Genomic DNA, 25,885 nt, shown 5'->3' on the forward strand with positions numbered 1-25,885 from the left:
CAAATACAGCGTAGAGCCAAAACGCCGAGCACCACTTCCTTCTTCCGCCCGCTTCTTTTAACCATTTCACGGCGTAGAGTTTTCCTGCAAGAACTACTAGTTGGGCAACCATAGAACTGCGATTGTTAATCTAAGCAACGACATTATGGGGAACCGGTTTTGCGTTGAAATCTGTGCTTGTAGATTCGGGAGTCCTTGTGGCTTTATCGTTTAAGCTTCATCTTTTCAAATCGACGAGCGAATACATAATTTTCTAAGCGTGCCAAGGCAATAGGTGTTTAAAAATCTTCGTATGATCGTGACCCTAAAATCGCGGGTTTGATCTGCGTCCTCGGCGGCCGTATTTCGATGGAGACGAAGTGATACAGGCCCGTGTACCGTGCGATACCAGCGCACGTTAAGGAACACCTGATGGTCAAAGTTTCCGGAGCCCTTTAATTCGGCGTGCCCGATAATCATATCGTGGTTTTTGGCACGTAGCGTCAGGACACTTACTGATCGTTTTCATCTTCCCTTCCCCCCCCCCCCCTCTTTCTCATCTTTACACTCCCCTTTCCCGTTCTCCTAGCGCAGGGTAGCCAACCGGGTATGTGTCTGATTAACATCCCTGCCTTCTCTCTTCTTTTCTTCCTTCCCTCCTTGGCAAGTAAAATCCCAGCGATTATTATTATTATTGAATGCGTATAATTATTGCGAGTGGGCACGCTTGCACCGCAATGTTTTCTGGAACGTTCTAAATTCAAGTTTTGCAAATGAGTTCTGCGGAATCTCGCAGGGTGACGGGCAGGTTACGAAGGGTTATCCCTTTCATAATTCAAGTTCTGTAACAGCTACACGACAGGTCCTTCCAGGTTATTGTTTTTCGTGAGTTATACCTGCACAGGGTTATTTTCAACGGCGCAAAGAGGGCTTGCTTGAAGTCATTTGTACTCAAGCCCTCCCACGAGGTTTCCGACGACCAGTTAACGGAGGCGCGTCGATTAATTAGGACCTTTACCTCGCACGAGGCACGCGTGGACCTTATACGGCAGAAAATGTCCCAGCCTGAAAAGCTCTGCGCCTGTTCGAACTGTTGGACAAGAAATCTATTTAAAATGGAGGGGCGTGTAGCAACCTCATTTAGCGGCGTTCGTCTGCACCGCCCTTTTGCTGTCTCGGCCGACAAAGATAAAAAAGTACCTCTCCATGGACGTCGTGAGCGCGAGAGGAATATGTCTCTTTCTATACGGCGTAACACTCCGCTCGATTTACTATATTACACTGTTTTTCCTGCGCAGCAGCAGCAGCGGCTCTCGTGAAAAAAAGATTGCGTGTGACGAAAGAAAAGAAGAGTTATTAAATACAACCCGGCCGCCGCATTCACCCACTCCTTCATTCATCATCTCGTTGTTCACACACTCGATATTCTCTCAAAATCCCTACATGAGCCTGACCTCCAGCTCCATGTGGAGCTCATTTCGATAGCGTGTCCATGTATGTCTGAGCATTTTTTATTACGTGTGGCGGATGAGAAAGTTATCCTAAATTAACCGCTATCTATGAATGACAGCGCGTTCTGTTAATATTTTTTTTCAGGCTGTCTTAATTTACCCTATGCCGTCGTCGTAGTATTAGTAGTATTAGCAGAGGTATTAGTAGTATTAGCAGGCGTGACCAGAGGGGGGAGTTAATAAGGAAATAAAACGAAAGAACTTCCTTGGCGAGGCGGGGTTCAAACACGGGTCCTCATGATCCGAAATCACGCGTCATGGGCTATACACCTACGGGTGCAGAATCAGGTGTAAGCACGTGCATTTCAAGTCTGGCGGCGGAGTTTACGACACCACGTGGTCTCACTAGCCAATCACACGCACTACAGCTTCGCTGTCCGACGGTTTTCATGGCGTGGAACTGGTTCAGTCGTTATTTTATTTATTTTTTTTTTTCAAAGTGCTTGCCTTCGAATCAGCCGCGCACGCGTTGCACGCGGCAGCGTGCGGTATATAGCATACAGATGCTCGCAGCGCAAGGTGTCGCCACCATTCGCGTAGCGGACCTCTCCATTTGGACCCAATTAGCGCGCCACTTTTCCGATAAGCGTAAGCACTTTTCGCGGTCGGCACGGGAACGTAATTAAGGAGCTCCCGCCAACGGCGGTGGCGGCAGCATATACGTGGTCGTGGGGGCCTCCGCTCGTTAACATAAAGCCGTTCCCATTATCTCCATCTGCTAGACGACGAATGTACTACAGCGACCCGACAGTTGTGCGACGGGGTTACGTAGTCCTTGAGCCGCATTCGTATAGCCGCCTCCAGCGCCTCCACAGACGCCGAGAGCGAAAAAATTCGGTCAGCTATACTGTAGTCGTAATACTCACCTATAGTTCCCCCTTCCCTCCCTACCAAGTATCGCAACAGGGTGACACGTCATCGATGGCGTGTCCGTCTCTAAAACACCGGCTTGCGCGTAAGAAAAGGCGAAGCGGCACGCGCATGCGAACACGAGCGAACGACCCTCGGGGCAGCCACGCAACAAGAAGACTGCCGATCTCATGGACTCGTCGTCATCCGGCAGTTTCACGCTATCGCGTGCCGAGTCGCGGAACAGGGCCGTTTCCCGCAGTACGTCCGTGTCATCGATGCGTAATCTGACCTTAAAAAAGGAATCCGGGTTTGTTATTCCGGACACTGTCAAATTTGCCATGTTGTCGAATTCCGTACTCGCCGCGATGGTCTAGTGGTTATGGTGCTCGACTACTGACCCGAAGGTCATGGGTTCGATCTCCGCCGCGGCGATCGCATTTCGATGTAGGGGAAATGCTAGAGGCCCATGTACTTGGATATAGGTGCACGTTAAAGAACACCAGCTGCATGTTCGAAATTGCCGGAGCCCTCCGGCGTCCCTCATAATCACATCGTGGTTTTGGGACGTAAAATCCCAACAATTTATTAATTGTCAGATTCTGCCATTGGTACCCGCCACGGTGGTGTAGTGGTTATGGTGCTCTACTGCTCACCCGAAGTTCGCGGGATCGAATCCCGGCCGCGGCGGCCGCATTTCGGATGGAGGCGAAAATGCTTGAGGCCCGTGTGCTTAGATTTAGGTGCACGTTAAAAAAACCTCAGGAGGTCGAAAATTTCCGGAGCCCCCCACTACGGGGCGTCCTCCATATTCATATCGTGGTTTTGAGACGTTAAACCCGATACATACACGTACCTGTGGCACATACCCGTTTATGATGACAGTTTCTCGCAGCCGCTGTTGCATTTGCCGTTCCCCAGTGTTGGGCTATCGCCTTCTTTTTTAGCTGATCAGTGGTAAGTAGTGGGATTTGCCCACTTTCTGTGGCTCATACCCGTTTATGACGGTGACAGTTTTCTGATAGGCTGCACAAATTTCTATGGCACATACCTGTTTGTTGGGCTAACTGTTGTCTTCTTCATTTTTAGTGGACCAGTGGTAAGTAGTGGGATTTACCTAATTCCTGTGGCACATACCCGTTCATTTTTCGAGATATGGTCGGACAGATTACGGCTAGCTAAAACGGCTTCGCTGTTAAAACGAGGTGGATTTGTCTAAGGGCGATGCGACCACTAGTCCTGAAGCATCTGCATGTGACAAAACAAGAGAAAAGTTTGCTAACAATAATTGGTAACAGCTATTAAAACGCTTCACGAAAACATTCTTATTCATTTATTAAACTAGAGTTCTCTCTCTCTTTCTCTCTCTATCTCTGTCTGTCTAGCTCTCTCCCACTCGATCTCTCTCGCGCTTACTTTAAGGCTTTCAATTCTGTATTACGGATGGCACCGTTCTGCGGCGTGCGCAGACCGCCGCAGGTCTCTGAACTGAAACATACAGCTGTCACACCTAAACGCTTTCATCTGCAGGTGTTCGCAACTGAGGACCGTTATTATACATTGTTTCTACGTACCGTCAGATAAGCTCTCTATGTTCTACAGCCACGGTGAAGCATAAACTCCGCCGTTAAAGAAAAACGAAAAAAAGCAACACCAAATCAAAGCGAAAGTGAACCCGAGCCTCCGCACGCGGTACACGTTTCGGGCACCAACATATCGAACGGTGGGCTGCATGCAGGGAAGGGCGCGTTCGGCTGACGTCCAAGGGCACCGCTTCGCAATCGATTCGCGCCGCTCCTCGTTCTACAAAGGGCAGCTGGAGTTTCCGTCCCACTTGCTGTCCGAACGACACTCAAAACAGCGCTGGCTTCACAGTGCGCGCGTCGCACGGCTCGGCGTCCAGCTCGTGCAGCTGTACAGTGTGCACTTTAGAGCAGCAGTTGTTAGGCCGCCGCAGTATGTACACGCAGGCTGATCATCACTAGTCTTGGCACATCGCTAGCGCCATCCGTGAGAAAGAGCTGTTATTTGGTGTGGCCAGTGACTGAAGAAGGTGTGGCCAGTGGCTGAAGAAGAAGACGTTGACGTTGACAATTCCCCAGTGTTGGTACGAGCCATATGTAAAGGAACATTATCATCATCATCGCTCTTGTGTGTTCGCCTGTGTGGCGCAGCTTGTCCCGTGTGGCATCTGACTTCTTGCGTCTCCAGAAAGTTACCTCTTGTTTGTTTTTTTTCTACAGCGTCTTGTGTCTTCAACGACGGTGAAGATAACAGTAGCAACAGTAGCAGCAGCACTGTCTGCTCCTGTCCCAACGATTTCGTGACGTACTTGTCCAGCAACGAAGGACAAGGACGAAGCGCATTGAGGGCTAAGAACTTACTGTTGTCCCTCTGTGGATGACTCACACCCACTGCGCGTTATTCGCACGCTGCAAGCGTCCTCTTCACGTTCTTAGCGTATACCACAAAGTTTACATTCTTGAACTGAGGCATCACGAACGGTGTCACGAGCAGCAGTAGAATCGACATTAACGGCTCATTTTTCGGCGGGAACCACATCTAGTCGCCTCCTTGTTTGCCCGAGAAGACGACAAGGACGCCGAAGTGCGCCGCTGGTCGTCGTCTTCGTCGTCCGAGCCTTCGGTCTACCAAACGTCATGGACACCGCTGCCCATTGCTGGTGAACGTCCTCGCTTTGTGTCTACCTGGCCAAGTGGCCCGTTTGTTTGCCCCCTTATTGGTTATACGGCCTAGCTACGTACCTGTCGTAATTTCTCTTGGACCGAGTGTGTGATTAGGAAGTATCGTCGATTATTATACGTGATCGTCCGCCGATCATTGATATCCGTTGTTCCGAGTCCGCGCGATGGGAAACTTGCAGACGTCTCGGCAGACCGATCGCCGGGCTAGCTCGGTCTCATTGAAGCCTACGCCGCCGTCAGTGAAAAAGTGGCACTTCACAGGGTAGGCCTTCCTCGCGACGTGTACAACCTCCAATAAGTCGTTTGTCGCCTTTCGATTAACGCTGCCCCGATCTTAGTTTCGATTGAAACCCCGATGTTGAACCTGACGTTTAGGCTGACGTTAAGCCCGCGTGTGGTGAGGTTTGATTGAGACTTTCTTCCTTCCCTGTCTGACTTGCGTGAGAAATGTACTCCACTGAGCCCGAGTGTGACTAACTACGTCTTCGACATACTGAGAGTTACTTTCTGCCGTTCAACGCGATGACACCGCTCCAATTACCGGCCGCCTCGGTCACCCTTTGAAGCGGTTAAGACGTTGGAAAACGTTCACTGTATGTCAAGTTATCGGAGCTCGTTGAAGAGGCGCTGGTGTCCAAGTCGATTCGTTGCAGTCTACTAATATGAGGAGTCTCTCAACAGTGAAGTCCGTTTAAACCATAGGTAAATCCGTCCGTCTTCATATTCCTGCAGAACGTCTTGTTACGATTGCATGGATAAATGCGACGGCGGTGTAAACTTGACTCCTACACAGATTCAGAATGTTCTTCAACGTGCAAAAGACGCATTTCTGTGCGTTAAAATGTTAAAAAGTATTCCTGCTTTCTCAGAATGCCGTCTCTTTGATGTGCCGTATACTCATCAGCATCTATACCATGTATAAAAGAATTAATAGGAGCGTTGCGAACAGCGGGGCTGACAAATGAAAACCGGCTCTGACCGGCGCACAAACCGGGAAAGGGTGCAACTGCTGTTAACGCACGATATCGCTTTTAATTTCACATTTGCGTGCCCCGCTTTTCTTGCGCACGCTGATTGGTTATTAAAGCGTTTCCATATAGCTGTCATTGAATACGACAGGCTGACTACACTCTATGCCTGGCTCGTTACCACCCTGTTCGAAGGTCACAAGTAGGAGTACACCAGAGGTACCCTCGATTCACGGACGATGCCTACTGAGTGCACTGTTCTTGAATGTGCATCGTGCCTCTGTGCGGGTCAGCGACGTTCAGTTGCTGCGCAAGGCAAACAGGAAACACTAAATACATTCACCTTTTTTTTTCTACGGCTCAATCATTCATAACATTTTTGTCGTTGGTTTTATAGCGTCATCTGCTTTTCTTTCTGTTTTGTCGTAAACTTTGAACTCCTCTGCCAGGTGGTTTTTTTTACGCTCTAGGATTGAGATCACCAGTGATGTTCTGAGGTCGGGCTCGTGACGTCACGTCCCCAAAGAGTATAGTCCACACCACATCTGCTGCACCACCAGCCGGCGCGCTGCTATATAGCAACTTGTGACTCACTTTTTTTCGGTCGCATGTTGCACAAGTGTGCGGTTATCGCTAAAGCTCGCCTCAGAAAAATATTGCTTTGCTGTTCGGATGCAAGAAATGACTTTCTTTTGCAATTGCGGTTAGGCTACCTCTATACTGACTGCCTCTTATAACCACCCTAAACTAGGCACAAACTGAAGCCTTCTCGTTATATTGGTTGTAGAAAGCTTCGTGTCCTTAACGCTTTTTTTTTCTTGCAGGAGGACCCGGTCTCTGAATGCCCCAAGTCCCGTGTACCAGTTCGGACCATGCGGTCGCATCCTCAAAAACTCAGCCATGGTCATGTGAGTCGATGTAGTCACTTAACTGCTCACCTTAAACTTTGATCAAGACTATGTCGCCGTCACGTGCGACGAAAAGCACACGCGAAGTTGTGTTTTCGAATACACTCGCGTCATGCCTTCGCTATCTTTTAGCTTTCCTCATAGGCGTGCGCACAGGGGGGGCAGGGGGGGGGGCGGCCGCCCTCCCTAATCCCCTAAGAGGGGGCGCAAAATCGGCCCCGTACATTGACCCTTCTAGTCGCCTTGGGGGGGGGGGGGGGCGAAATCTGCCCCATACATTGACTTAGTAGGGTGGGGGGGCGCTGCGATAAACCTTTGCCCCCCCCCCCCCCTAATGGGGAACCCTGCGCACGCCTATGCCTCTCCTGAAAATCTACCGTAGGCAATTCAGCGACTTTACATGATCATCGCACAGTTATTGCATGAGGCACGCCGAGTTTATGCAGAAGCCTAGAGTATAGCAAGCAAAACATGTGGAAACAGAGTTTTACCACAGTGGCGATGTGCTCCTGGAGGTATACAGGGGGAAAAAAATTCTAGGTCAGCGACATCGATCGTGTCACTTATTCGGCCAGCTGGTAAACTCTCATCAACCACAGCGCGAAAAAAAAAGGCGTTCTTGCGTTGTACGATTCTTCGGAAGGTAAAAATAAATAATGCTTCGTTTTAAGAACGAAAATAGTGCTTATGCATACCGTATCAAAGCGTGTTTCAGGTTTCGTTTTCAGAGGTACACCCAACAGCAAAAGCTTGAGGAACGCGAACTTTTCGAGAAATCTATATTCTCGCTTTGTCTGGGAACATAGCCACCAACGAAATGTTCCAGCCTGTAGTTCGTATTGCAACCTACGCAGTCACTACCTAAATTAGAAGGATTACGCACTGATAGAGAAGAAATTCGTATTTGTCGTGGAGCCGACGTCCCATAAACTTTTGCTGTTGGCTGTACATCAATCCGCACCTTAGATTCACCAGTGTTATTCTCTAGGTCTGTACGGTGTTCCGGTGACCCGCAAGCTGAGACTCCGCTTGTGATTGAAGTGTGTGTGTGTTTGTAGTGTCAGCACAGATACGGGTTTCAATTGGCAGATGCCACGTTCAACTGCAGAAGAGCTCGCGCTTGATTACTGCCACGCTGCACATTGTCTGCGAATCCAATTATCCCCCAGTGTCGGAGCGCCGACCTGTGTACTTGCGCTCCATCGAGTTATGCACCAGGAAACGCGGAAACGGCCGCATGGCAAAACAAAAAAATCTCCGCGTGCTTGTTTTAGCGACCTCCCAGAGCTTTCCTCGTAATGAAAGTAGTAAACAGGTAGGTCATCATCACGCTGGCGCATAACTTCCTTCCCCTAATGAACGTCGACTACTTATAGTCGCGCTTCCAAATAGTTACCCAGGAAAATTAAAAGCTTCGTACTCGTATAGGTAACACGTCAGGCAACTTCCTCTCGGGGATCACTCGTTTCGACTTAACTGATAGAGCAGGAAGCCCACGTAGGCATAATGCGCTTGTCTTATACGAATTAGCCTTTTGTTGAATGGCTATATCGCGCACCTGATGAGTCCTTGCTTGTAGCTATACAGATTTTAGTGAACAGAAACTGAAACAGCATTTCACGTGGGTCCCCATCTCGTTAGGATTACTAATTTTGTTACAATGACGACTGAGCGAGTCATGCTATGTCGTTAAAAAAACCTTATAAGATAACGATAACGTGAGGTTACGTTAGGCATAAGGCTGTGGGCTATATTCTAAGCTAGTATAAGTTCAGTTTCAAACAGAGAGGCTTATAACAGATCCGGAGTTGAAGCGGATGCTTGGAGGCGTATTCTTCCGAAAGGCTGCATACGGAAGGCATGCGAACAGGGTAAGGACGCCATGACGTTTATTGTAGGCCAGGGAGGCAGATGTCGTGGCCGTGCAGCACCGGCCTACATTCTCTCTCAAAACCAACTCGCACTGCGGCGAAGGCCACGCAGTGATAAGGTGTGAATGCAGTTCTTCGCTTGTGTAGCAGCTATATCGCTGATGTAAACAGGTTTACTATAGTCAAGTGCTCCGTAAATATATGTGTATTTTATGTAAGGCTTTTGATCATTGCTTGTAATGCATTCATTTTCTTTGCATAAAATTGATCGAGGCGTGGCACAAGCGCGGTTTGGTAGATCACGAAAGGACACATCACTGCAGGTAGGCTCCTCGTGTAGGCTTCTGCGTCCCGTAGCTTTTCGCTGCGCAACGCAACAATGATTGCGAAACTACGTTTTAGTCAGCGGGGCTAAACTGCCAACTCCCGTGTTTGCTTCTCATTGGTCAATTGCCTCTAACCGAAGCCCTCGATGTCCCGTGTCCTGTTTCTTGTCCAGGACCATACAGGACCCCGCGGGCCAGCGGCTGACGTGGCACAAACCACCGCTGTCTGTGCTCGTCATCAAGAAGACCATGGACGCCACCGTCGTCAAGCCCTTCAACGAGCTCGTCCAGTGGCTCATCTGGGTAAGGCGCAACCCGCGTGCTTTGCGATCGTGCCTGTGTAAGCACATGTTGTAGAGCGAGTTGGTGCTTAGTCAAAGATGTAACTGTATCGCAAGAACGGACCACCACAAAGAAAGACGTGCCTGTGACGTGCTGTTGTCTCCTTCTGTGTGGTAGGGTTCTTTTTTTCTGACGCTAAAGTCACGTCCTTAGCTATCGTGCTCCATCCTTTCAGTACGCGCATGGCACGTCAAATTCTAGCGATTATTTTGTCCCAAAGTCTTGGGTTACGTTCTGAAAATTTTGACACGAATTCGCCAAATTTGCAGCTATTTTTTAAAGCTGACGAAGACAACTCTTAGTTTGCTGTGAGCGCTCGTAGATTTTTTGGTAAACGCGTTGAACATTGCAAGTTTGCAGTGCAATACCCTGCGACCAACAGTCATTGCAGTTCGATCGTTAAGAGTGGTTAAATAATGCTGAAAGTTCGGTTAACATGGCGTAGCTGACGCTATGATAACGCGCCCTCTCCCTTTGCAGATTGCTAAAGTTTTTCCGTTTGTTATACATATGTAGATAAGTCGCTTACGTAGAGTGCCGCTCAATATTCGCTCCCATTTCGTGTTTGCTTCTGTTCTCCTTCATGACAGGTCAAGAACATGGTTGTTTTCGTTGAAGACGCCATCTTGGAGGACCCCTTCTTGAAGAACAACAAGACCTTCCTCGAGGTCAAGGACAAGCTCTGCACCTTCACAGAAGGTATCGCCTGTCACCAAGTGACGTAATATATAATGACGTAGCAATTGTCATCAACTCGTTTAACAGGTGGATTAACAGCTGAATTAACAGGTGGCTTAGGAAGTGGTTTAGGAGGTGGCTTGACAGGTGGTTAGGAAAGCTGCTTCGAGATAGGGGAGCAAGTACTAAAAAGGTTTCCTCATAAGGAGAGCTTATTCTAGTTCTTTTACCTTCTAACTCTTACTTTATTTTCTTACGCTACGTCACTATATTTTTATCGCATGTAAGAAAACTAATAGACAAAACTCAAATTCCTTCTGCAAAATTAGATATCATCGCTGTATGCGTAAAAGCTCGTTCTAAGCTCGTTCTAAGCAAAAAAAAAAGTGAATCCTGTAAATTGCTTTACACAAGCAAGCCGACATTTTGATGCAGGAACTCATCTTTCTCAAAGGTGGCCAGATCGTAGGGTGCGCCTTATCTGGCTCATCCATTTTACAGCGAAAGCTGTTATGAGCTCACAACAACAGCCGATTATAGTAGGTAGTTGTCCGCCGCCACCGGTGTCCGTAACAGCTATCGCGGTGTTGAACTCGGGCTCTCTGCGTGGCAATCGAGTATTTTACCACAGAGCCATGCTGGTGCTCGAAACTTATTCGCAAAAGGACCCTATACAGTTGTCAAGTCTGGTGAGGAATAAAGTTAACTGATCTAAGATAACGTGGCAGAAGAGTAAAGTAACACCAGACGTCAAACAATATGAATTGCGCAATGAGTGGGTGGTTCAAAGCCTCCCACCCATTGCAAAGGGCTCAGCCGTAATTTATCGTCATCAGCCACAGCATCAACAAGGTTTCCATCTGCGAAGTGAGCATAATGCCTTAGAGACGCACAGTAGGTACCTGCCTACTCCGAAAAATGATCAATTATGGCAGAGTGAGTGCTTCCCTACTTCGTGAAAGTATAATTATTTATGGCGCTGGGGGCACCTTGCAAATGCGCACCCGTCAGCAAAAGTTTACGGGATGCACGCTCCACTACAGATGCGAATTTCTGCTCTGTTATTGCGCAACACTTCTACTCGAGCTGGTGACTCTATCGTTTTCAACACGAACTACAGGCTGGAGTATTTATTAGGATTTCATATTCCCAGATAAAGCGAAAATACATCTTTTTCGAAAATTTCGCGTCCCGTAAACTTTTGCTGACGGGTGTACTTGCATAGTCGCCCCAAGAGAGTTTATAACGGGCTCTAGAAAGGTCTGTCTTGCAGCTTTCGCTGTGACTGTGCTGCGTGTTCCGAGAAGGCCTGGCGTTTTTTAAACGCAAACCATTTATGTGTCCAGCCAGCGCCTCCTCTATTTTTCAGTGCCTGGGCGAACGCTCTCCTCGGTCCGTCGAGCGCGCGCTCCGCGTCCGCTCGGCGCTGCCGCGTGGTGGCGCTGTGCAAGTAGACTACGGGAAGCTGGCGCTGAACGGCCGCGCGTATCACGAAGCTCACGAATTCGTGTATGCATCCGAGTTTAATTGCATTTGTGCTTCTTGCAGGCTTTCACAGGTACAGGGGGATGGAAAGAAACGCGAACATAGCGGCGCGCTGTTTTCATCACGTTCTAACCGTGGTGGCAATAAAAAGATGCTAGATGGTCTTTTATTGTGTCATTGATGACGTCGTGTTCTCATCAATCATCCAGGCTATAACCACTTGAAAATAGATGCGAAACAGCAAAGAATACCGATGCGGCATGTTCGCGTGTCTTTCCATCCCTGCTGTAAGTATTCCGCAGGCAGACTGCCAGGCCGTGCTGCCGGTTCGATACTTGCACTCGATTTTGATAGTATTCGCGTTTTATTTTCTATTTCAGTCTACTGCAACCGCCCCAATGCCTTAGTATGTCATACTTTTGTGTTCCACTCTGCAAATGGAACTGAAAGAAATTACGATTGTCTTTTTTTTATTTCCCTTCATTGATAAAGAAAAAAATCTCACAGGGTCCCTTAGGCATTCATCTAAGACGACTGAAAGGCGAAAGCCATCTTCTTTTTCTTCTAGTCAATATATTGAACATATCCTGCTTCCCTCCGAAATATTTCTGTGCCTAACGTGGTTTTCTTACAGCCTCAAGGATCGGAGGCAGTGCAAGCTTTCTGCACATCAGCGGAGGCATGCACTGCCTCCGTGATCGGCCCATTTTGACCAAGCGAAGATGCAATATGACGACGTCACGTTATGTGACGTCACGACGATGTCACAAAATTTGATGATCTGTGACGTCACATGATAGCGTCATCACGTAATTATTTTTTTGCATCACTCGTGCTGTCGCCGTCGACGGTCAATTTTCGCGTTTGATGAGGCATCTAAGGCTTTCGCCTTAATACACTGTTCGGCTGTCGTTTCATGAAATTCCAGCTGCCGTTGATGTTCGGTAGAGGCGGCTTGCAGTAATTAGGCGGGATAATTGGTCTCCTAATACATCTTCAAACTGCACTAGAATATGCACCCGTCGTTTACGAGGCGAAGATTGCATAGAATATAAGAAGCGGCGGCTTAAGAAGGATGCAGTGGCGTCACTCTTTGCCGGCTACCCTTCACGTTTGCAGCCCAAGGTAACAACTGAACCAAGCATGGCAAGTATCCCTAAACGTGACCGTCTTGCGTCCGAACAGTCAACGAATGCATGTAGTACCAGTAGCAACGCTGTCTCGCGATCGCCGCCATGTGCATGCAGCGCTGACATTAGGTCCCGAAGATGAAGAATCGGAGCCCGTGGACACTACATGCGCTACCGGCGAAACAACCGACAATCATTACGTACATTGTCACTGGAAGCAGCTTAGTGACATTTCATGCTATTTAGCGCATGAACTCATGGCTTGCGCATAGTGTGCTACACCAGTAGACGGTAGCACGCATCGGGGAACTTTAAGCGCCCAAGCTTTCAGTATTAGCTCTTGGTAAATGCTGCTTTCGAAAATCGACTTTCAGACAATCAATAACCGACTCTCTGTCAAGTGAACGTAACGGTGACAAAACAATTTTCCGCGCATCACTGGCATGCGCTCTCTGGAATCGGGCTAGCAGACGACGCTCGAGCGTCTCGATCAAATAGCCGCGAAAGACACATGCTTTCGAAATGGGCTGGTTGCCTAGAACGACAAGTGCTTCATGATTCCAGTTTACAAGTTTTCATTATACTTTAAACAAAGCGAATACAGCCGAAAACTGAACCCTATAGCAGCTTCGAATGCACCCACGGCATTCGTTTCCGCGAGCGACGACGCGACGGCTGGTCTACTACGGTGGCGGCGCCCGGCGGCTAAAAGCCGCACTAACGCCGACGGTCGGTTCCCATTGCGCTCCGCTCCTTCGCCCAGGCACAGAAAAATAGAGGAGGCGCTGGTCCAGCAAACTCGGAATTTCTGTCAGGGTTACTCAATATTTTTCATCGTCGTAAAATCAACTTCTTGTGTGCTGAGCGCTAAAATTAGTGTGCGATTGGGAAGTGCGACGTAAATTTGTTCTAGCGAGACAAACTCCAAGTTTCTGTCCTTACTTAACGATTAGTAATTACGAAATTATTACAGATGCAGATCTCCGTCTAATGTGGTTTGAACATCAGACGTCGGAATCATATCAATGCCCTCTTCTGATATCATCTAACCCTTGTTCGTAAGTTTGGTATAAAATTCGTAAGAATTTATATGCTGAGTTAACGGGAAAACAGCGTCCGTGCGTCCACCCTCTTTCACGCAAGACGAACCGCTATATAAAATTAAACGTACAAAACAAATAAAATTTCTTGACTGTGTTGGGATTCGAACCTAGGACCCCACGCTCAGAAGCCGAGCGTTTACCCGAATGCAGCTACACACCCTTTCCCTCTTTTTTTTTCTTGCGCCATTGTCTGGGATACACACCCACGCTTTCAGAGCTAGTGTGAATACAGTCGGATCCGCATATACCGAACGCGCATATAACGAATTGTTGTGTAGTATATCGCACAGTACCGAAATCTCCTTGAAATGGTTTCGATATATAAAAAACTTCACATATCGAATTGCCTATACATAGAACATTTCTTGTGATTCCCTTCAGATTTGATATATCCGCGTTCGACAATATATCTCTGTGAATAAATGTTTTTCCTTGGTGTGAATATATTGTCACGAAAAGTTCAAGAAGCACACTTTAATTATAGCTTAAACTGGGCGAACTTGTGCCCTATAAACAAACAAGTCAGAGAAAAATGGTTATGTGTATCCTGCAGGAACGCCTTTCTCTTCCTCACCAGAATTCGGCGCCTCTTCTTCTTTTCTTGTCCCGTGCAGTTCGCACGTGCCTGAGTTGTCAGCGGTGGTCCTGGCGTGCTCCATCGACGCTTTGCTTCCTCTGTTTCGCACGCACGCCGTAGACAACGTGGAGGGCGTAGCAACTGCTGGGGCGCGTAATTTGAATGTATCTTGCGCCAATATCGAAACCGTGTGAATGCATTGTATTGGCGACACGCTGACAAAGAAAAAAAAGTAACTAAAATGATAGCACTTTCTACGAAGGCCCTATTGAAATATTTCGGGATAGCAGAATGACAGGCCTCTCTACAACATGTAAAGCCTGCATGGAGCATGATATATATCAGGAAAGTAACACACTTGCAAAAATTTAATGCCGAACTTGCGTTTCGATGATCGCGGGATGGGCTTCTGGTTGCGTCCAACGCCGGACGAAAGCTAGAAACAAGAAAAAGGGGGAAAAAAATAGGTTTCGTGCGATGCCACCCGAAGGAAAAGTTGCAGGGAAAGCCGCAACCGTAGAGTTTCCTACGGTAAAACTCTACGCTCATGCATCACTAGACGGGACCCTATAAACCACCTCCGACATTTTTTTTAACATTTCGAGTAAACACGCACATCAAGTAGAGAATGCTGTCACGGTAAACAATGCCAAAATGCGGCAGCACTAGCGCGCTGCAAGCGGGCCACAAAATCACAACACAATCTCGCGCTACCCTCCGGGCTTTTCCGGTACCGCCAGCGCTGGCCGTGACGTCACCAGTGGAAGACGTATCCTGATAGTGACATCACAAGAAGCTATTCGCGTGCTAGCGAGTACACGCACACCCTGCTCTTTCTCCTCGCATCGTGAGTGAGGGAGCCTCGGGGAGGAGGAGAGACGAGCCGACGAACGGAGCGTAGCGAAGGAAAGCGTGAAAGGAGCGAGAGCCGCATTTCGATCATCAAGCGCGTGTAGCTCCGCTATTACGGCACCATTTGGAAAGAATTGGGGTAGCTACACACTGGTGGTGCGAAGACAAAGGAAACAGCGCAGATTGTGGCGTTCCACTCCTCCTTTTCCTCCTCCTCGCTTTCCTTTCCCACTCCTCTCTATACTATATATATATATATATATATATATATATATATCATACAGGACTATGCTATGCTTTACCCTTTCTCCTCCTCCCTTCCCTCCTACTCACTCTCGCATCACTCCTCCGCACCCTCACTACCCCTTGCTATACTATACAATATATGCATGGCCATGCGATGCTAGGAGCTGCTTGGCACATACCCCGCTTTCTGCGACTCATACGCGTTTTAGCATCTCTCCTCCTCCTTTCTCTCATCCCCACATCACTCCTCCTCACCCTCACTTGCCTATCCGACCCCCTTCCTATACTATACTATGCATGGCTGTGCTATGCTAGGAGTTGCTGACACATACCCGCTTTCTGCGACTCATACGCGTTTTAGCATCTCCCCTCCTCCTTTCCCTCATCCCCACATCACTCCTCCTCAACTCACTTCCCTTTCCGACCCCCTTCCCATACTGTATTATGCATGGCTGTGCTATTCTAGGAGTTGCTGTGCACATACCCGCTTTCTGCGACTCATACGCGTTTTAGCATCTCCCCTCCTCCTTTCCCTCATACCCACATCACTCCTCCTCACACTCACTTCCCTTTCCGACCCCCTTCCCATACTGTATTATGCATGGCAGTGCTATGCTAGGAGTTGCTGGGCACATACCCGCTTTCTGCGACTCATACGCGTTTTAGCATCTCCCCTCCTCCTTTCCCTCATACCCACATCACTCCTCCTCACACTCACTTCCCTTTCCGACCCCCTTCCCATACTGTATTATGCATGGCAGTGCTATGCTAGGAGTTGCTGGGCACATACCCGCTTTCTGCGACTCATATGCGTTCCAGCATCTCCCCTCCTCTTTTCCCTCGTCCCCACATCACTCCTCCTCACCCTCACTTCCCTTTCCGACCCCTTCCCATACTGTATTATGCATGGCTGTGTTATGCTAGGAGTTGCTGGGCACATACCCGCTTTCTGCGACTCATACGCGTTTTAGCATCTCCCCTCTTCCTTTCCCTCATACCCACATCACTCCTCCTCACACTCACTTCCCTTTCCGACCCCCTTCCCATACTGTATTATGCATGGCAGTGCTATGCTAGGAGTTGCTGGGCACATACCCGCTTTCTGCGAATCATATTGCGTTCCAGCATCTCCCCTCCTCTTTTCCCTCGTCCCCACATCACTCCTCCTCACCCTCACTTCCCTTTCCGACCCCCTTCCCATACTGTATTATGCATGGCTGTGTTATGCTAGGAGTTGCTGGGCACATACCCGCTTTCTGCGACTCATACGCGTTTTAGCATCTCCCCTCTTCCTTTCCCTCATACCCACATCACTCCTCCTCACACTCACTTCCCTTTCCGACCCCCTTCCCATACTGTATTATGCATGGCAGTGCTATGCTAGGAGTTGCTGGGCACATACCCGCTTTCTGCGACTCATATGCGTTCCAGAATCTCCCCTCCTCTTTTCCCTCGTCCCCACATCACTCCTCCTCACCCTCACTTGCCTATCCGACCCCCTTCCTATACTATACTATGCATGGCTGTGCTATGCTAGGAGTTGCTGACACATACCCGCTTTCTGCGACTCATACGCGTTTTAGCATCTCCCCTCTTCCTTTCCCTCATACCCACATCACTCCTCCTCACACTCACTTCCCTTTCCGACCCCCTTCCCATACTGTATTATGCATGGCTGTGCTATTCTAGGAGTTGCTGTGCACATACCCGCTTTCTGCGACTCATACGCGTTTTAGCATCTCCCCTCCTCCTTTCCCTCATACCCACATCACTCCTCCTCACACTCACTTCCCTTTCCGACCCCCTTCCCATACTGTATTATGCATGGCAATGCTATGCTAGGAGTTGCTGGGCACATACCCGCTTTCTGCGACTCATACGCGTTTTAGCATCTCCCCTCTTCCTTTCCCTCATACCCACATCACTCCTCCTCACACTCACTTCCCTTTCCGACCCCCTTCCCATACTGTATTATGCATGGCAGTGCTATGCTAGGAGTTGCTGGGCACATACCCGCTTTCTGCGAATCATATGCGTTCCAGCATCTCCCCTCCTCTTTTCCCTCGTCCCCACATCACTCCTCCTCACCCTCACTTCCCTTTCCGACCCCCTTCCCATACTGTATTATGCATGGCTGTGTTATGCTAGGAGTTGCTGGGCACATACCCGCTTTCTGCGACTCATACGCGTTTTAGCATCTCCCCTCTTCCTTTCCCTCATACCCACATCACTCCTCCTCACACTCACTTCCCTTTCCGACCCCCTTCCCATACTGTATTATGCATGGCAGTGCTATGCTAGGAGTTGCTGGGCACATACCCGCTTTCTGCGACTCATATGCGTTCCAGCATCTCCCCTCCTCTTTTCCCTCGTCCCCACATCACTCCTCCTCACCCTCACTTCCCTTTCCGACCCCCTTCCCATACTGTATTATGCATGGCTGTGTTATGCTAGGAGTTGCTGGGCACATACCCGCTTTCTGCGACTCATACGCGTTTTAGCATCTCCCCTCTTCCTTTCCCTCATACCCACATCACTCCTCCTCACACTCACTTCCCTTTCCGACCCCCTTCGCATACTGTATTATGCATGGCTGTGCTATGCTAGGAGTTGCACATACCCGCTTTCTGCGACTCATATGCGTTTCAGCATCTCCCCTCCTCCTTTCCCTCGTCCCCACATCACTCCTCCTCAGCCTCACTTCCCTTTCCGACCCCCTTCCCATACTGTATTATGCGTGGCTGTGCTATGCTAGGTGTTGCTGGGCACATACCCGCTTTCGGTGGCGCAAACCCACCGAGTTTTAGGGGCGAAGCTCCTTATGCCGTGGGTCTGTCCATCCTCCGTTTGTAGGTTTGTTTGTAGTAGCCACCTCTAGTTCGTGAGAAGCGCGCGTTCTGGTATGCAGTAGAAGAAGAAGACTACGTTGACGAGTGAGACTCTCGTTGCGTGTTCGCCTGTGTGGCGTTCTTTCTTCTTTACTACGTCTCGTGTTTTCAACGACACCCGAAGACAACATTTCAGAAGTAACGCGCCATGAGGCTCCCTCTTGGCACGCTTTCTCTTTAGCTCGGAGTAGCCAGATGGAAGACAAGGCTGCGGAACGGAGGGCACGGAAGGCGGCGGCAGCGCGCGCTCGCAGACAGAATCCTGAGGTGAGAGCCCGCGAGGCCGAAGCTGCACGTCGACGCCGCGAAGCAGATTCCGCCGTTCGAGCCCGCGAAGCCGAAGCTGCTCGACAAGCTGCACGGCTACGTCGAGAAGACCCCGCCGTTCGAGCCCGCGAGGCCGAAGCTGCTCGACAAGCTGCACGGCTGCGGCGCGAAGACCCCGCCGTTCGAGCCCGCGAGGCCGAAGCTGCTCGACAAGCTGCACGGCTGCGGCGCGAAGACCCCGCCGTTCGAGCCCGCGAGGCCGAAGCTGCACGGCTGCAGCGCGAATCGGATCTTCAAAATGTGAAGGACCGTGAAGCGGCGAAAAAGCGCGCGTACCGGCAGGCAGAGCCCGAGGCTGTGCGAGCACGTGAAGTGGCTGCAAAACGCATCAGGCGGGCTCTGCCCGAAGGCGCCGACGCGCTTCTAGCGGGACTTCCTTGATAACAGTTTCGGCCATAGTTGCGGTGTGTGCGACAGATTGTGGTTCTCAAACAATCTAGTCACAATATCTTTCATCAAGAAGGACCACGCTCGCGCCAATGCCATCGCCGTGCTGCAGCGCGAGTTCGCTTCGCCCCACTCATCATCATTCACCACGTGGATATGCTGTGATTTTTGCGAACGTTTCACGGTGGAACCTCCGGCTTAAACAGCTCCGCTGTTAAAATTCTCGCGGCTACGTGTTTGTTGTAGACTCGTGCACAAGCAGCACAACTGCAACACCACAACTAAATTTCGACCTCTGGGTGAGAGCCAAGGAGGTTTAAGTAAACCTCCTTGGTGAGAACTCCCGAAGGAGAAACTGCGTGCATTGTTTATAATTGGCAACTCCGCTACATTCTGGGCAAAACCTAAACAAAAAAAAGAAAAGATGAGTTCTGCGTTTCTGTAGCAAAAAAACATTTTGTTTAAGTTTATATACATTGGCAGCGCACGTTTTATGAACGTTATCTGTTTGTTCCACTTTCGCGCTTTTTAAGGCCTTCGGGAAATGCGTAGATAGTTACGGCAGGTTCCCAGGGCATGCGCGGAGGTCGTGCGACATAGCATTACCGCGTGTTTCGATGTCAACGCGGCGTCGTAGAACACGTGCAGGCTTCTTGTACTGACGGCTCCCGGTTTTGTGCGCCGGCGTAGCCTAGTAGCATTGGCGGAGAACAAAAGCCTTAGCGAGTAGCCCGCACATTTTTCTGACTTTTCTCCTGGTGTCTGGCTAGACCGGCTAGACATGTGCTGTTGTGCTCGCGCCGCCGCCGAAGTCCCGAGAGGGATCACGCCGCTGTCCAATAACTGCGGCGCGCTGCCGTTTGTCTTTTCTTTTAACATGAACGGGTAATATGGACATAAATAACGTCTCTTCACAGGGGGTTCTAGATGTTTCCGCGTAATGGACTGTTCATTTCAGCCGCCGCTGATTGGCCGAAGCTCGGCGAGCAGCGCGCCCTCTGTTTCCGGTTCTTCTTTTGCAACGTCATTTTGACGTCACGAAGCTTTCACAACTCTCGACACGAATGAGGGGGACGGAATGCGCTTCAACGCAACGAACGCAGCCCCCAGAGATCCGCTTTTGGGCGCACATCTCGGCGGCCGTGCATAAACTCTTACCGCGATAGCCATCGGATTAGGTTTAATGCGCCCGCTCGTCTAACGCTACTGTCAAGGTCGGTACGCATTTTCTGCATCGTTCTCAAACATTTGGGACACATTCATATGCAGGTTCAGGCTTGACAAGTTCTTGTTTCTGTACATTTCGTCCACTTTTAGGGGCGAAGCTCCTTAAGGCGGCACCCGTTCGTCCCTCGTAGTCGTAGTAGTAGCTGTAGTGCGTAACCAGTCTTACGCTTTGACCTCCAAGGTGGTGCCGGTGGGAGATTTTTCCTGTGCGTTGTTGAACAATAAAAGATTCGCAGCGTGCGCGTTAACTAAAAGCCGAATTCTTCTGTCTCTCATTCCCCATTAGCAGCCATTGGCATGTTCCAGTAGGAAACGTTAGTAGAAGTAGAAGTGTAAGTGTTAGCTAAAAGCCGACTTCTTCTGTCTCTCATTCCCATTAGCAGCCATTGTTTATTTCCAAGGTAGTGCCTGGTGAGATTTCTCCTGTGCGTGATTAAACAATAAACATTTTGTTCAAAACGCCGTTGATTGATGAAATAAACCAACGAAAGACGCCAGATGTTTTGTAAAAGCAAAACGAAAGAACGCCAGATGTTTCTAAAGCAAAACGAAAAGACGCCAGCTGCTTAACGAAAGACGCCAGATGTTTTCTAAAGCAATGGTTTTCTAAACAATGAAAATTCACAGCGTACATGTAAAATTAAAGTGAGCTGCAAGTCGTCATAACTCATCGAACCTTTAGTATAAACGCGCCCGATCTCACGTCGGTGATGATGTACTGGGCAGAATTCACGGAAGATTCACGGTTTACCGATGAACCTCCGCAGCTTCGCCCACTCATCATCATTCACTCCGTGGATATGCTGTGATTTTTATTCCGAAAAAGTTTGTTGGACTTCTGCCATTGCTTTCCGTAAAACACATGACACCTGTTCATGCATTCGGAAAATAAGGGACGGGACAAACGTTTGAAGATGTGTATCAATCAATCGAGATCTATCATCATCCATGAACGTTAAGAATGGTGTACCTCAAGGTAGCATTTTGGGACCCCTATTATTTAATATTTTTATCAACGATATTGTACGTATTGACAGCTCTGTAGAATATGTAATCTACGCGGACGATACCAGTATATTTTTTTCTTACACTGGGAATGAGCTGGCGTGTTCTGTGCGTCGACGTGGTCAAGGGCGAGGTGATATCACGGTTCACCGCTTGTTCGAGTAACTGAATGCGCTCTGCGGATATGGATGGACATCTTTAGATGGACACATCGAGAATAGCTCCCAGGAAGTTGTATCTTGAGCGAGTAAAAGAAGAGAAGCTAACCGATATTTGTTTCGTAAAACACACAAACAAATTCACTGATTGCCGTACGAGTGTTGTGTATAAGGTCCCTTTCAGCTGCGGCCGCTTCTACGTAGGACAGACGGGCCACTGCATTAATGAGAGATTATTAGAGCATAAAAGATCACTAACCGGAGGCTCACCTTCTAATCTATCGTTAGATTGTCGAGATTGTAAGTGCACGCCAAAATTCAATGAATGCGCAGTTTTGTACTGACATAGGAATGAAGAAACGCGTCTGATGATTGAGGCATGGCATATCGAAAATAGTGGTAAGGCATGCGTGAGCCAACCGTCGATTAACATGCATAAAGATGAAATGAAATGCCTTAACAGTTATCTTTCGCGTAGGCTCCCACGCGTGCTGGATTGATAGGTTTGCCTATGGGCATGCGCAGATAAGTTTTCGTGCCTTCTTTCTTTTCCACCGTTGAGCATCTATTCAGTTGTTAGTCGGCGTTTGTGGTGTCCTGATTTCTTTCTTGTGTTCGTGTTTGCACGCCCTGTCTTTTTAGAATGAATACTTACCAACTAGCTCAGCTCTCTGTTATTCTAAGCGATTTTTCAGTTGTTAGCGGCGTTGGTGGTGTCTTGACTACTCTCTTGCGTCCGTGCCCCGCCACGGTGGTCTAGTGGTTATGGCGCTCGACTGCTGACCCGAAGGTCGCGGGATCGAATCCCGGCCGCGGCGGCTGCATTTGCGAAGGAGGCGAAAATGTTTGAGGCCCGTGTACTTAGATTAAGGTGCACGTTAAAGAACCCCAGGTGGTCGAAATTTCCGGAACCCTCCACTACGGCGTCTCTCATAATCATATCTTGGTTTTGGGACGTTAAACCCCAGATATTATTATTATTATCTCTTGCGTCCGTGTTTGTACGCCCTGTCTTTTTAAAGGGCCCCAAAACAGCCTCTGGAAAGTCAAAATCTAGCGCGCTATTCTTTCTTGGCGTTTGTCGTCTTTTTGGCACACTTCGTGACGCCAGAACGGTGATTCACATGACATCATTAGGGCACATACTTTCGATTGGTCCATATGCGAGAAATATCAGTTGTGAAATGTCTCCCACCCTGCTTTTCCATGCAGTCACCCACCCCTTATTCCTTGTCTCGCATGACTATCGAGCGCGACCAACTGATTTCGCTCCATTCTGTGCATTTGCGATGGCTCAAGCGGAGATAACAGGGTGTATACCCGACAACGCGAAATCCTGATAGGCTCAACGCTAACTGCTGACATTGTACGCGTGTTTTGTGAAGAAATATGAATGTGGCGAGGACATATCACCCGTAAGAAGGGCAACCAGACACAAAACGTCGATATGAATATGAGGGACGCCGTAGTGGAGGACCAACTGGGGTTTTTTTTAATGTGCGCCTAAATCTAAGCAAAAGTGCCGCAGACATTTTCGCATCCATCGAAAATGCGGCCGCCGCGGCCGGGATTCGATCCGGCGACCTTCGGGTCAGCAGTAGAGCACCATAACCACTAGACAACCGTGGCGGTTCATTAGCAGAAGGAAAGCCTTTGCGCTATGAGCGAAAAACAGATGGTACGACTCTTTTACAGCTTTGACGGACAGGCGCACCGTGGTTATGTGGGTGGAGGCTATAACATGCATTCGTAGGTTGTAAGTAAATAGAAAATTAATAATAATAATAATACCTGGGGTTTAACGTCCCAAAACCATGATATGATTATGAGAAACGCCGTAGTGGAAGGCTCCGGAAATTTCGATCAACTAGGGTTCTTTAACGTGCACCTAAATCTAAGCACACGGGCCTCAAACATTTTCGCCTCCATCGAAAATGCGGCCGCCGCGGCCGGGATTCGATCCCGCGACCTTCGGGTCAGCCGTCGAGCGCCATAACCACTAGACCACCGTGGCGAGGCTAAGTACAAAATTGACAGTTTTTTTTAAGTAGAGCACTGGCGAAAACGTTTCATTTCACAAGACACTCATTAAATTATTTTGACATTCTCGGAAAGGACATGAATATGAAAACGTGCGCCTTCTCAGTGTGTGAAGCGAAGGTAAGGTATTTTATATATTCTTAGCAAAACACGGCAGCGGGAAAAAGAAACGTGACCTTATCCGAGTGAACGGCGTGTGGAGGAGGTACGGCTTGTGACGTCATCATGTGACGTTTTCACGACGTCACAGGGACCGAGCTTTGTGACGTCATCACATGACGTCGTCGCCTGGTGGAGAAACAATGTAGTCGACTGAGGTGGTCAAAGTAATTCAGTGAGTGCCTCACGATAACATAACCTTTCGCTTGTGCTATTCTTAGAGTTGGCCAGAGGTAGTGTCACATTATTTTTCCTTGCACGCCCCCCCCCCTCTCCCCATCAGTCGGCTACCGTGGGTGTGGCTGATAGGAGTGACAGAATGGCATGCGAAAAAAAAAGATATATCAAAAGCTGCAAAATGCGGCCCGACGTTTGACACTTGCAGTCGACCAGACAAGAAGGAAGACGTGCGTAATAACGGACCAACAATTTTCTTGTCTTCTTCGTCAGGTAGAGATGAGCTCACAGACCGTATCGACTTCATCATCTGTCTCGGCGGAGACGGCACGCTGCTCTACGCTTCTTCGCTTTTTCAGGTGGGTTTGCTCTTTTGGTAGGGATGACCGTACCAGGACGCGACTTCAACACGTCCTTGTTCTAGACTGCGCATAAAAAAAGATAGATGTAAAGAATCGCTTTGCACTTGGTTCTATATATAGAGAGAGGGAGAGTAACAGCAAGATATTCGTAGGATGCGATGCATGCAGTAAAAGATCCTCGTTCGAACTAAATGCGTGCCGTGGATACGGGCACGTCTTCTCTATACTTAGTATATAGTTCCGGGCACGTCGCGGACAGCGTGAAAATGCGATCATTTATCAAAGTCACTTCGTTAAAGGCGTTCGAAAGGCTCACTGGAGGCAGGCACGTTACAGGGAAACTTTCGATTACGTGCGTAACTTGTCAATGGCGGTCCAATCGTTGCGATACGGTAATTGTTTGCCAAAAAATCCAATCGTAAGGATTTTACCGATACGTTTCTGGGGCGACGAGAACATCGAGGCTTAATGGAACGTTTACTCTGGTTGCTGCTTAAATCTAGATCACTCGACGCTGAAATGAAGTACGACACACATGTTTATTACATGACCTTTCTAAGCCCGAAATGCTTTTACCTCCCATTGTCGGTGACTTTCAAGTGACCTGGAGTCAAAAGCACAGACGAGGTCATCCGGGCACTCAAAAGAGACATCCGGGCATGCCGTTGCGAGAACAAAACGAGATGATCCGGACAACCAGCCAAACTTGTCTTTCGCTTCTAACCCATTTTACCGGACCACATTACATACGCTAGCTTGTTGTGCAGGAGTTGAAACGAAATTATGTTTGTTAGCAGCACATCAACTGATAAGAAAATAAAAAAGCACAAGACTTCCTTGTTATCAATAAGGCAACTGCTTCTCGAGCGTCAGTTATTCGGGGTTTAATGGTGTAGACACCTGTGACTGATCGAGATCTGAATGTCGATTGTGCGTTCCTTTCGTGTGGTTTACAGCAAAGCGTGCCCCCCGTGATGGCTTTCCACATGGGCTCCCTGGGGTTCCTCACGCCGTTTGACTTTGACAACTTCCAGGACAAGGTCAACAACGTGCTCGAAGGTATGACCTATACATACACGCATCCATACTGAAACCCAGCTCATGACCATTTGAATAAACGTATACTGTTGACTGCATGACCATATATGCATGTGTGTGAAATAAGAAAGACCCAGTTGTATGTTCTATATTGGTCATCTAGTGTTAGTGCGGTTTTAATGACATAAGCATTCATTCAGGTCAACTCAGTGGACGTCAAAAGTTAGAGCACCTCTCCTTCGTGTATTGAAACTGGGAGACATGATTTGCTTTAACGATAAAGGAACAAAATTTTAAGCAGGCTCGGTTCCTTCGTCCCGAATGGGAGTGCGTATATCCTTTATTAAAACTCGAATCTTTGAGCACCATGGGGATGATTTGTATCAGCCTGGAGTTATTCGTTAAACTCCGGGTGGCGTCACGTGATACGTAAGAACGTGATCTTGCAAACCATTCAGAGATACTGTACTTGCCTCGACGCATTTGTACAAGCTGTTGATACGAGCGTCTGCTCTGAATAGCTCCCCGAGCTCTTGCAAATCAGTTCGGAAACTATTATTTAATTGTTCACTAGCAGAAACATGAAA

At 48.6% G+C, this 25,885-nt stretch overlaps 1 protein-coding gene across 3 annotated transcripts in view; it reads left to right on the plus strand.

The window, feature by feature from the left end:
- The window catches only part of LOC119389871 (NAD kinase), a 50,952-nt gene that overhangs the window by 19,233 nt on the left and 5,834 nt on the right, over positions 1-25,885 (plus strand). For 2 of the 3 annotated variants that reach the window (XM_037657278.2, XM_037657283.2), the window contains exons 2-6: positions 6,837-6,920; positions 9,291-9,420; positions 10,050-10,158; positions 24,172-24,257; positions 25,217-25,319. In XM_037657278.2, the coding sequence (XP_037513206.1) occupies positions 6,837-6,920; positions 9,291-9,420; positions 10,050-10,158; positions 24,172-24,257; positions 25,217-25,319 (512 nt within the window). Of the gene's footprint in view, positions 1-4,984; positions 5,023-6,836; positions 6,921-9,290; positions 9,421-10,049; positions 10,159-24,171; positions 24,258-25,216; positions 25,320-25,885 lie in introns of those variants that run through there. The other variant, XM_037657281.2, reaches the window with a different exon arrangement.

This window comes from Rhipicephalus sanguineus, chromosome 4 (genome assembly GCF_013339695.2).
Source record: "Rhipicephalus sanguineus isolate Rsan-2018 chromosome 4, BIME_Rsan_1.4, whole genome shotgun sequence".
NCBI classification, from domain to species: domain Eukaryota; kingdom Metazoa; phylum Arthropoda; class Arachnida; order Ixodida; family Ixodidae; genus Rhipicephalus; species Rhipicephalus sanguineus.